The following is a 13,010-nucleotide window of genomic DNA, read 5'->3' on the forward strand; positions in this document are numbered from 1 at the left end:
TTGAACTGTAAATTAACTGTTTCCACCCTTATCCAAATTCTCTGTTAAAAACATCACTATAAATAGCCCACCCCCATATATTAATTTCTTCCCTTCTTATTTGTCTTTTAGATAATGCGGCTATCCACCACACGCAAGCAGCGATTCACGCAATTAATGCAACGGGAGCGATTGTTCTTTTTCTCCCGCCCTACAGTCCTGATTTCATGCCGTGTGAGGAACTTTTTGCACAAGTAAAGAGCTGGATCAGGGAAAACGATGTAGCCTGGCAATTTTGCATGGATCCAGAACTTATGGTTGAAGAAGCGTTTCTTCAAGTCACAGATGAAGAAATCAAAAACTATATTCGACAAGCAGAGTATTTGTAATGACTTTTTTTTACAACAGTTACTATTCACGTAAATTATGAATTTGTCTTCAATTATAAAGAGCTTGTCCTTCTGTGAGACAAACTCGTTTTCGTCAAGAACACCATCGTCTTTCAAACTCTTGAGGTCCTTCAACTGCTAAAGGATGGCACTACGGATACGTGTCTAAACCAAAAATGAATTAGCTGATTAATTAACACTGAATACATGCAGGCACAAAAAATTCCATCTGTTGGATAAATGTTAAGATGCCTACCTTTTTTTCAATGTCCGTAGAATTCCCGGTGACTTCATTGCTGGATGATTGGGTGTGTTTGACCGAACCTCTCGCCTTCCAAGTAAAAAATGGGACGTCCGGAGGGTTGTCTTCGTCGTCGTGGGTTCCGTTTACCTGAAACAAAAAACAACACTAATAGCTTCATTTTAATTGCCGCGCTACTCAGCTCCGAGTTATGAGCAGCAGTCAATAAATTGAGGTTTGCTTCAAAAGTCGTAAGATAGTAATTACAGTAGGTATCAAGCAATGTTTTCGGAAAATCAGAGACAAGTTATACGGAGAAAAAGATGTGTAATTACTTTTTATCATATCATATTTGCTTCCCGATTGTCAAACGCTTTGTTTCACCGCACGATAATGCGTGCGTTACTCCACGTGCAGCTCGTGCTATTTTTATGCGTTCGTCCAAAATTTATATGAATAGCTGTCACATTTCTTCAACTCCTTCTTTAAAGTTAATATTTCAACAACGTTACAAAATTAAATGGTGTATTCTAATTGGAAGTGATCCGCGGGAAATTTAATTTTCCTCACCATCATTCGTGCCCAGCATCGTAAATTGAATTCTAGAAGCTTCTGTTTTTTTTCGCAGTCTCAATAAGCAAGCGTCATGGCTACTCTCTCTTTTTTCGTCACCATCTTCTTCGCTATCACTCAGCGCAATATTGCAGTTGGGTTTAGCTAATATTACAAAATGATAACGACAGTCAAAAAAAAAAAAAGAAAACCCTGAATGTTTAGCTTCAAGTGCGGCAAAACGTGGCTTGTTTTATAGAATTTGTAAAAAAATACCTTTCCTCTTGAAGGGTCTTTATGTGGGTCCACCCACAAGGTTACGATGCCGTTCTTTGCCAAGGATAACGCCTTGGCAAGCTGGGTCTCTGATAATATGGAGTACTTCTTCTTTCCGTCGGTGTAGTACCCAATTTGGAATGTTGTCTCGGACGCGGGAGCGATTTCCTCCGTGCAGTTCTCGAGGAGGTATTGCTTTAAATTGAACACATTTTCACATTAAGGAACGCCCTTTACTAAATAGGTGTCGCACCTACTCTTGATTGTTTCTTTTAACACACGCAGACAGATATTCATAGTTCCACCTTCCATTGCGCTGAAATCTCGTGAACTTGAGGATAAAACAGTGATACAACCCATAATGCCTTTAGGTTTGTCGCGTAAGCTTTAACACTTTTATTGGACAACCTTTCTCGAAACAGCTGTAACTATCTTCATAAACATCAAACCAGTAAAACTTGATTCAAAATGAGATAAAGTACATGTCTGATTTTGTAAGAGTATGGGGGTAAATCATGGCAGAATGGAACTCCTCCATAGTGGAAGTTTGTTAAAAATTAGTGTTCTTCTAGATTTTACACTTACCGTCAACTTCCTGAAGTGGGAGAGAAAAGGAATCAGCACTGACATCTGACAGAACCTAGAGTTAAAACAAAAGTAAATAATCAAATCTAGTGAAGCAATGGAACAAACTTTTTTGGGCTCTACAGCCTGATAAAGCTGTTGGGAGAACATAAGGAAAGCTCTACTCGTGTTCTCCAAACATCCCAAGTAGATTAATCAAACAGCCCAGAAAATGTGTACTATTGCTTAATGACATCTCAAGTGGATTAATCAAAGAGCCCAGAAAATGTGTTCTAGTGCTTAATGACATCTCAAGTGGATTAATTAAAGAGCCCAGAAAATGTGTTCTAGTGCTTAATGACATCTCAAGCGGATTAATCAAAGAGCCCAGAAAATGTGTTCTATTGCTTAATGACATCTCAAGTGGATTAATTAAAGAGCCCAGAAAATGTGTTCTATTGCTTAATGACATCTCAAGTGGATTAATCAAAGAGCCCAGAAAATGTGTTCTATTGCTTAATGACATCTCAAGTGGATTAATCAAAGAGCCCAGAAAATGTGTTCTATTGCTTAATGACATCTCAAGTGGATTAATCAAAGAGCCCAGAAAATGTGTTCTATTGCTTAATGACATCTCAAGTGGATTAATAAAAGAGCCCAGAAAATGTGTTCTATTGCTTAATGACAACTCAAGTGGATTAATCAAAGAGCCCAGAAAATGTGTTCTATTGCTTAATGACATCTCAAGTGGATTAATTAAAGAGCCCAGAAAATGTCTTCTATTGCTTAATGACATCTCAAGTGGATTAATTAAAGAGCCCAGAAAATGTGTTCTATTGCTTAATGACATCTCAAGTGGATTAATTAAAGAGCCCAGAAAATGTGTTCTATTGCTTTCATGACATAACTAGTTACCACAGCTTTTAAAAACCTAATAAAGCATCCCCTTAGAAATTGAATTGACCAATCAGCCAATGGACAGAGTGTTTATTATGTTATAATTTCTAATCATACCGGTAATCCTTAATCAAAACCAAAAATTTAACAAAATTTTTTAACATGATAGGTTATCACTAGTCCAATTTGAGCACTATAGAACAGCGCATGAGGAACGAACTAGAATAAAAATTTTGCAAAACATTTTGTTACAAAATGTAGTAAAATGGGTTCTTATTTATTACCAGTTGATGTGATTCTTCATTCTCTAGAGTTGTCTCCCAGGCAGTAAACAAAAATTTCTGTTGTTCTGAAAATACAAAAATGATGTTTAAAAAATTACCAAGTAAATATAGATTCCAAGCATCAGGAGAAAGCGTAATAATTATTTTTTATTAGCCATGTGATTTTCATTGGGAAGGCACATTTTCAAATCACTTTACATATTTTTGTGAGAGAGAGCACATTTTCTTTCCGTCTACTTTTCACTTGTTTCAACCTACAATCAAAAGAGCAATGAATTCTTTTTAAAAGTATAAACCTTAGCAGTGTTCTCCTTCTCAGGTTGTGACATGTAAAATGCACACCCCGCAGTACCTATTATCACTGTTGAAAAGCACTAGGAATTCCTGAAAGTTCAACAGTGAGAAAAGGATTTGCCCTGCCAGTTTGGAGGTTTATTATATCTACATGTAACATGCTTAAAATAAAGGAGAACAACACCGCATTGGATGATGGGTAAATATAGAGGCTGATTAACCCTTTAACTCCCACAAGTGATTAACCTGTAACTTCTCCCTATAATATCCATACATGATCCAGCAAACAGGTAATGAGAATACTCAAACTTATCAGGTAGAAGTTGTTGTCTTGATTGAACACCAAATTCTCCTAACCAATTTATAAAGAAATGTGTAGCAGCTAGAGGGGAGAATTCATAATCAGATCTTGGGAGTTAAAGGGTAAAGTTTATGTTAACTAAAGAGCTTAAACATTAAACTCTGTACAAAGCCCCTAGAAAGTCTCATTAATTCCTAGGGATCCAGAGGAAAGGCAGCATTAGAGTTCGCTGCTAAAGAAAGGTCTCAAGAAAGCCTCATTGATGGAAACCAAATTGCCTGAACTATTGCTCTCTGTCATCTGGCGTTAGTGACTTCTCTGCACAGTAAGCAGTTCTTTTGTTCAAAAATCAACAACATTTATCATGAAGACCAATAGAAGCCTTTATATACAAGTCATAATATTCTGTGCAGTAAATGGCTTGAACCCGGGGGTAACATATGAAGGTGTAGTCTGATCGTCCGGGTGAGTGTAGTCCGGAGAAGGACTGTTGTCCGTGGTAGTGATTGACGTTTCAACAACCTGTGCGGAAGTCATCATCAGAGTCAAGTGAATGATTGTTGTCAGTGGAATGTTCTTATTCCAGTTCGTGTAAAATGATCAGTTGGTTTTGCCGTGATGTTATTGGCTGTAAGACTCAAGTGACGTAAGTCGGTCGTGATTGGTCTGTTTCGGTCTGTCGGTAAAGTTAGGTCGTTCTTTTTCGGTCGTTTGTGATGTTTATGTCGTGAATGAGTCGTTTGTATGGAGCGGGTAGTTGTTGACATCTGTTTAGGGGAGTCTGTTCTAAGTTAGTAAACCAGCTTTCCAGAGTCAGTCGTTGAAAATAGTCAGTGCTGTAGGTTAGGCATTGCGCAGAGTCCCAGTCAATGTTGTGGTTGGTAAGTTGATGGTGTTCAGCAATGTGATTGCTGACATCACCTTTCCTCGTCGCCCGTCTGCGTTCGGTCAGTCTTGTTGTGAGGTTTCTGCCAGTCTCACCGATGTAGGAGGCTTGGCAGTCGGAAAAATTCATCTTATAAATCGTTCCCTGTCTGTTCCTCGGTTCGTCTTTGTCTTTAACGTTGGTTAGTAACTAACGTAGTGTGGTGACGGGTTTGTGGGCGACGCGGATATTGAAGGGTAGTAAGATGCGCGAGATGTTTTCAGACATGCCTTTTATGTACGGTATGGTTGCTGTAGTGGTAGGGGTTGCGGTGTCGTTTGTTTCGGTAGTGGTAGTGGGTCGGTGAGTGTTTCGTCGGATGAAGTCGTTGTTGTAGTTGTCCTTCGAAAAAACACGGTGAAGGTATTTGTTCTCGTCGGATAAGCTGTCTGTCGAGTCGCATATTAGTTGTGCGCGTCGCGTTAGAGTTCTGATAGTTGTGGCTTTGTGTGATGTAGGGTTGTAGGATGACTCGTCTAGTAATCTGTGGGTGTGTGTCGGTTTTCTGTAAACTGTCGTCCGTAATGAGTTGTCGTTGTGGCTTACCAGGCAGTCTAGAAAAGGAAGTTTGCCATTTTCTTCGACTTCTCTGGTAAACTGTATGTCAGTGTTTTGTTCGTTAAGGTGGTGGTGGAATGCGTCGATTTTGTCGTGTCCAACGGCGGTGAATGTGTCGTCAACGTAACGTAACCAAAGCGGTATCGTTTGTCGGCAAGTCGAAAGGGCGCGTTCCTCGATGTTCTGCATCACAATTTCTGCGATAAAAATAGAAACTGGAGACCCCATGGCAGTGCCGTGTAACTGTTTGTAGTGTTTACCGTTGTACTGAAAGTAAGTAGACGTTAGGCAAATGTTCAGCAAGTCCATGATGTCGTCTGTCGGTAGCGGTAGTGGGTCGGTAGATTGTCGGATTGCAGTCTCAGTACATTATTATGCCAATTGAAGTGGAATACTTGTGAACAGTGATTTCACATCAAATGACACTAGTTTGTAGTCGTCAGGTATCTGAACAATTTGGATATATCAACAAAGTTGAAATGGTAAATTGGCCACCGTAATGATTACAAAAGCTGACGTTTCGAGCGTTAGCCCTTCGTCGGAGCGAATAGAGGAATTGTGGGTTGTGTGGGCTTTTAAAGGCAGAAAATGGAGCTACGTTATTGGTGGGTGCATGGCAACGACAAAAACATGAATAAATTAGTGGAATGAAAAGCGTTCATTGATCCCTGTGGGATTTAGACTGCCGGTTTGAAAGATGAGCTTTTGTTCAAGATTTTTACGGCTTTCCGTGCCACCTGAGTGCAAGGAAAGACCGCAGATCGCCATATGTTGCTTAGAATGATTAGGTAAATTAAAATGTCTAGCGACTGGTTTCGATGTGTCCTTGTCATTCCTTTCCACGTCTCGAAGGTGTTCTCGGAATCGTTCACCTAGTCTTCTGCCTGTTTCGGCGATGTATATCTTTTTGCAAGAAGTGCAAGTTATGCAATAGATTACATTAGCGGAGGTGCACGTGAAGTGATCGGTGATCTTAATGGATCGTTTAGGTCCCGTTATTTTATCAGTGTTGTGAATGAAAGGACACGTTTTGCATCGTGCACGAGCGCATTTAAAAGTGCCTGGTTGCTCATTAGTCTGAAAAGAACTTCTGACCAAAAAATTGCCTAAGTTTTTGTCGCGTTTAAATGAAATGAGCGGAGGCAGCGAAAAGATAGTGCTTGTCTCTGGATCGTTTTAAAGCAATTTGAAGTTTTTAAGAATGATGGATTTAACTGAGTGGTTGTGAGGGTGAAACGTGAGAGTGAATGGAATGCGGTCGGAATCTTCCTTATGCGACGTTTGTAGTGCTGAATGTCGATCAATAAGTTGAGCGCGGTGGTAACCCGCTTGAACGACGGAAACAGGGTAACCACGTTTATCGAAGAACTGGCACATTGACTCTGATTTGTGGTGAAAATCAGAGTCATTACTACATAAACGACGAAGTCTTAGAAACTGAGAAAAAGGAATGGACTTCTTAACGTGAGATGGATGAGAAGACGAATATAACAAGTAATTATGCGAGTCTGTAGGTTTGTAATACACACTAGTGCATAAACCGTTACCTTCAATTGAAACTTTGACGTCTAAAAAGGATAAAGAATTGTCAGAAATTTCCCAAGTATATTTCAGAGCCGGGTGAAAAGAATTGACTGCAGTTATGAATTGAGTGAGCTCCTCTCTGGTAGAGGAGGTAGCGCCGATACAGTCGTCGATGTAGCGACCGTAGAGTTCCGGTTTGGACCCGTTGTATTGGCTGAAAAATTGATGTTCGACAAAACCTACAAAAAGATTCGCATAGCTATGTCCCATTTTGGTATCTGAACAGTCTTGGTAGCGTTAATGAAGTCTTCAGTGGATTGCAGTTTTCCCGATGCGATCTATTGTTTCTTTCTGTGGCTCTCCCACATACCAACTATCCAAGCACCTGACGACAATACTACAACCGCTAACCAACAAATCCAGACATAAACTACAATCCACTGAACGCTACTTTTATACGTCATGCTAAATTTGAGCTGTGGCGCCGTATGAGACAGTAAGCTCATGCAGTCATTTTTGAAATTCTAACTAAGAGGAGAAATTCATTTTTTAATCGAAGTCTTCCTTGGCGTTGCCGTCCTGACTCCCTAATATAAAAGTGAAAACGAGACACTTACAGAAAGCTTGGGAAGAACGCTTCTCTTCAGTCGTCCAAGGCGAGACTAATGGGGAATCTGTAGAAACAACATACATCAACTCAATTCAGTTTTAATTCTAAAAAATCTTAATAGAGGTTCTAACATTATGTGCAACATCACCGCGTAACGAAAGATAACCACAGATTTCAGGATAGGAAAGAACTGACCCTATGCACTGAGCCTAGAAACATTATACACATATGTTATTGACCAAACATGCGGTCAAGATCACAAGATACTGAGTATTAAGTTTTGTTTTCTTTTTTCATTTTTCTATGATACGTAAAAATATTAAAAACGCCAAAATCTGGCCGACGAACGAAATTGTTCATTAAAAGCTTTTTCGCATGGCAAAAGGGCTTGGCTTTTGTAGGGGCAGCAGGCAATCACGAACAAGATGGGTTCTGTGAGCGGATCAGAATGAAGGATTCCCATCATCTTGACCGTTTGCAGATCCAACTGTATAGTAATGAGGTATACTGCTCTTCCCAAGGACTGGAGGTTTTGGAATGAATCATCCTTTTGTTTTGCTAACGCGCTGTTAAGACGTAGATTGTTTAACCTGTAGTGTTCACCTTACAACCACTGACTCTGTGCAACAGAAGATCGAGATCAAAGCCATAGATATCATAACTCTTAAGCAAAAACAGACAAAAAAAAACAAAAAGACAGGAAAAATGAGTGGTAGATTTAGTGATGAGGACATTTTACGACTCAAACGACAAGCTACAACGACAAGAATCCATTTATAAGTTAAGGCGCCATGATTCTGACCTCACACTGCCTGTTCGCTAAAATTAAATCAATATTCCGGGTTATTATAGCTACTTCATCAATGAAAATTCCGAACGGATGTGACTATATTCATTTGAATTTGAGTTTTGTGTGCGCTAGAGCTGAATATCGAGTAAATTCTAAAATTACATTATTATAACGTCAGTTAAACATTCTCTTTTTGCATGCTGGTGTAACATCACTTTGAAAAAACACTTCAAACATAAAGGTCGCATACCACAAGTACATCCGGGTCAATTCGGTGAATCTTGGCCATGAATAGTCCTAAAAGAGCCCTCACTGATGTCGTAATCTCCATGTTTATTTGCTAATGAGATAACGATAAGAAATTAAAAAGAACTGCCTACAGATTGCTCGTCGAGTTTGCATAGACGTCAAATACTGCCAATTACCGAGCCGCTCGCCCCTCCCCCCTCTCCAAGGAAACCTTCCTCTGCACTGTCCCATACCCCGACAGGGAAGATGCCTCGCATCTATTGTCTTGCGATCAAACCGTTGCTTCTTTGCTGCAAGAGCTTAGGCCCGGTTTAAACGTCGCATTTTACATACGCCGAATCTAATTGCCGAATTAAGTGCATGTAAAATGCGACGTTTATATCAATTAAATTCGGCAGATTTGTATTAAATACGAGTTCAGTCGAATATTCGACTGATCCAGTCGAATATGCGACTGAAGTTCGACAGTTGATTTAAACGCCGCATTTTACATGCGCCGAATCTAATTCATAAATTATGATTAATTAAATTTTACCCACAACACAACAGTTTAATGGTACATGACATGCGCAAAGAAAACTGGCGGGAAAGAATCGAACATCAGAATATATAGTCCATCCCTTGTGCCACCAGCCCTCATTTCGTATCAATCGACGGCACGATCGGGGTCTTGGGACACGTGCTATAGCATTTCTTTGCGATAGGAAAAGCATAACAAGGGAACAAACATACAGAAGCCGTCTTCTTCTTGCTAACAGATGATGCACTGCCATCTGCATTATAAGTCGCCGTTTCCTGTTAGCGCGAATGGTGCTTGAGAGGCATAAACGCCGAAAACACAAAATAGCCTCCTTATTTTTGTCAGCTATATTAGCGGGGGACTTAGAGCGGAGTCCGGGAATGAAGCTGTCACTCGCACTCGGCAATTAAATTCGGCACAATTCAAAGCGACGTTTAAATCAAATGCCGAACTTTTAGATTAGGCGCATGTAAAATGCGACGTTTAAACCAGGCCTAAGTTTCCTTCGTCTGACACACACTACGCACATGAGGTGGGAGGAGCATAGAAACCTAAACGATTTTAGATTTTTAAAAAAATATAGATTTAACATGTCACGTTTTTTGGATGGAACTGATCAAAGTTGCGGTCATGGGAGATGCCCGAAAAAGCGCAAGAACTTGACTGGGGCGGTTGACTTTCCCGCCATATTTTGCCCGCCCGCGTTCTTGCTTGTCTTCGCTGACCGAGACTCTGGCAATTTTATCTGAGAGGTTTGGTGACCTTTGGCACAGGCTAAGTAACTTTTCTCTGGAATTCTTGAATGATCGGGTAGAGTTGGCAAGTATTTTTGTTTTTTTTACCTTCTTTTTGACAGCATCTCTAAAGTCGTAAGGTTAAATCTGATCGTTGGGTTTACTTACAGCTAAAACAGAAAAGTAAAAGATATACAGATGTGATTGTATCTGAATAAGACGTCTCAAAAAAAGTCGTGAGAACCTGACATGGAATCATGAAACAGAACCATGATAGAAAGACCAAAATCGGACGGAGACGCCCAAATCGGACGGAAGCGTCAAAAGTCGGAGGACGCCGTCTTAAATCGGGCAGACCCGAAATGTTACCCAAATCTGATTTACGCGAAAATTGAATGGGTTGTGGACTTAAACTCACATTCTGCAAACAAATTTATCCTGTAAATAATGTAAGAAAGATGGTAAGTTTTGTGCTCGGTAAAGAAGTGGAAAAAGATGCTTTTTGTATTGTCACGAGCGTGGAACGGCAAAGAAAACATTCAGAGTTCCCAAGAGAAATCGAACATCACGCCTTCGGATTTATTCCTGTGGTCCAAATAAAATATTCTCTTTGTGTATATCGCGTAAAATTTCCACACTGAAATTTCAGCTTCTTTTTCAAGTAATTTTCCTTGTTTTCGGGTTATCTAAGTAATTGCTGATTTCAAAATATCATCACAGGCGTTTCATTTTCAATAAGGTTATTATTAAAGTTATAAACAAGTATGGTTGTTAAACTCACCACAGAAATGATAGTGAAACTTCTGTTTGGGTGCAGCTTTGTCTAATGACACTTGATGGTGAACCAGAGCTGACACAGCTAAGATCTAAAATCAAAACATGGAAAAACTTAAAGGATGATGTTTTTAAGTCGTGTCACTACCGTGGGGGAAAGAAAAAGTTCTGAGTCTTTAGGAGGAATCAGGCCTTAGATCATTGGATTCCAAGCTCCAATGTACTATCACTGAGAGACTTTACGGTAAGCTAGGCCATTTCAAGGCTATTTCAAGATTTCAATGAACTATTGTAGCTCACCTCATGTGTGTGAGTTTTGGTGTTCGACATTGTCCGAAAACTGAGGCTCATGACAACCTACAAGAAGAAAGAAAAACAGTATAAAATTCTTCATGTTAGCAGCACCTTATAGAGCCACTGCGACAAAACGTAACGCGTTCAGTACACAAAAAGATCAGAAAATCCTCTGGCTAAAGTTCAGTGCCTTGGTTTTCTTTTCATTCGGCCTAAAAGGCATTCGCTAGGCCCATGGGTGGATGACTAGGTACCGAATAAAGATCCATCCAATGGACAAAGGAGAAATCTCTATCCGGTGGACAGCGCAGTACTTTTCGTTTACTCTTATCCGCAGAATTGCGATTTATCCTTTGGAGAGCGTTATCCGCCTTTTGAATAACTAGGTCCTGTTGCTTTACCCTAGTTCGCTGCAACTAGGTTTTTTTAAATGAAAATCCTGAGATCGGCATTTTTTAAAAACAAACTCTGCTTTATCTCTGTTCTTACCATAGGCGGGGGTGGATCCTGTTGACTTGCTACTTCAAGGAGGTCAGGTTTGGGGACTACAGCCTACAAGACACCATGTAAAAAAAAAAAAAAATTTAAAGTAAATTTCGTTGAAAATCATATCTAAATGGCCATTGGTATTGTTAGCTTTTGAGCCTGCGAGCAGTCCTCGTTAGTACGCTAGAAGACGGGCGTTTTTCTCCGCCCGCTGGAAGATTTGGGATAAGTCAAGGAGTAGTTTGCCAGGGGGCTAGTACTCATCAGTGCCAGACCTCTCACTGACTCGCGTTGTTCAAAGCCTCACACATTTTACCGAAAACATTTGATACATATTGGGAACGCTTTGAAGCTTTGAAGTGTTTTCCTGGAAATTTTCCGTTGCAGGACACCAGGAGCTGGTGACTAGAATGAACGAAATATAGTGGCTCATACAAGTGATCATCCTATGTGCAAAAGTGTACATATTAGCAAACAAAATAATAAAAAGACATCTAGAAACAAGAAAAACTTTGTTAAGACATGTCTCCTACACCATCTTTCATTTAGCAAAGAATTGATACTACAAAGTACCAGTATATATATAGACAAGCTATAAAGACAAAAACAGACATAAACAATGTGAAATTAATGCGACCCATCTCTGTGTGATCTTTTGTTTCATTATAATTGCATACATCTGCTTTTATTCCAATTTCCTTCGAAAAACATTATACGAAAGGAGGTTTTAATCAATTTATATTTGCCACTTCATTATTTTTGTTTATAGAAGAGACAAGAAAATGAAACACAAACTGCTTCAGAAAATCCTATGAATAGCTAGAAATATTGTAACCACATTGTATCCAAGTTTATTTTCAGATTTGAAGCTTAGGTAAATTTAAGCCATGACCAAGATGACACAAGCCATGTTGAAACATGTCTTTGAAAAGTTTTTTTTTGTGTATTTCAAATGTTGTAGATTTCTCAATCTTTTGCAAAGTAATGTACAAACATAAATAATTCAATCCATAATCTTTTCTTCAGATACATTAATTGCTATTAATGATATATTACTTTTGTTCCCCAGCCTATTCCAGACCAAAATGCATCACAAAGCTATAGCTAGTCAGCCATTTCTAAGATTCTTAAAGCTTTGTTTTACATTGAGGTCAATGATGGAGATTTCAATGAGAAAATAGTTCTTTACGATCACATCCAAATGGAACTGAACTTCATATTTTAAGAAACCTTTAACATTAAGCTCTCTTTTTAAAAGGGCTATTACAGCGTAGAAGTGGCACACACGATCATGTTTGTTTGTTTTTCACAATGTTGGCATAAATAAGCAAAAGCAAAAAAAAAAAAAACAAAAAATTAAACCTACATCTGAAGAGATCCATCACGTCTTGTTAGCATGTTGACCCTTATTTCCCAGAAGTGATAAACATGTATCTTCTCCCTTAAATATTCACACATTATCCAGCAAACAGGTAATGAGAATACCTTAACTTATCAGGTAGAGGTTGTTATCTTGATTAAACTCCAAATTCCTGTAACAAATTAACAAGGAAATGTATCGCAGCTAGAGGGGAGAATTAACGATCAGATCTCTTAGGAGTTACAAGGTTAACTGCTGCATTCTTTTGCTTTCCTTTCTTTACTTACACTTTTCATGCTTAGTGGTACATCCATATCTATCTCAGCATGCCAACTAGATGCCAAAAAAATCTGGAGAGGAAGTTAATGATTCTCTTCTTCATCACCAAAAACAGAATTATAAAAAAATA

General features: G+C 39.1%; 2 protein-coding genes and 1 pseudogene across 8 annotated transcripts in view; 2 read left to right on the plus strand and 1 right to left on the minus strand.

Annotated features, from left to right (window-relative positions):
- Nucleotides 1-471, plus strand: part of LOC111347135 (uncharacterized) — a 916-nt pseudogene extending 445 nt beyond the window's left edge. The window contains exon 3 of the transcript XR_015989274.1: nucleotides 112-471. The product of XR_015989274.1 is annotated as an uncharacterized LOC111347135 (transcript). The remainder of the gene's footprint in view (nucleotides 1-111) is intronic.
- Nucleotides 1-13,010, plus strand: part of LOC148726108 (uncharacterized) — a 137,922-nt gene that overhangs the window by 28,822 nt on the left and 96,090 nt on the right. The window lies entirely within an intron of this gene.
- Nucleotides 346-13,010, minus strand: part of LOC148726114 (DNA polymerase alpha catalytic subunit-like) — a 35,892-nt gene continuing 23,227 nt past the window's right edge. For 2 of the 5 annotated variants that reach the window (XM_088726669.1, XM_088726670.1), the window contains one exon: nucleotides 346-533. Coding sequence is in view for 3 of the 5 variants with exons in the window: in XM_088726671.1 (XP_088582797.1) it covers nucleotides 507-533; nucleotides 625-759; nucleotides 1,438-1,632; nucleotides 2,023-2,077; nucleotides 3,183-3,202 (432 nt within the window). In the remaining 2 variants the exon portion in view is untranslated. Of the gene's footprint in view, nucleotides 534-624; nucleotides 760-1,437; nucleotides 1,633-2,022; nucleotides 2,078-3,182; nucleotides 3,248-7,401; nucleotides 7,459-8,434; nucleotides 8,525-9,795; nucleotides 9,858-10,468; nucleotides 10,554-10,761; nucleotides 10,819-11,244; nucleotides 11,358-13,010 lie in introns of those variants that run through there. The other 3 variants (XM_088726671.1, XM_088726672.1, XM_088726673.1) reach the window with 3 other exon arrangements.

This window comes from Stylophora pistillata, chromosome 7 (genome assembly GCF_964205215.1).
Source record: "Stylophora pistillata chromosome 7, jaStyPist1.2, whole genome shotgun sequence".
NCBI lineage: Eukaryota > Metazoa > Cnidaria > Anthozoa > Scleractinia > Pocilloporidae > Stylophora > Stylophora pistillata.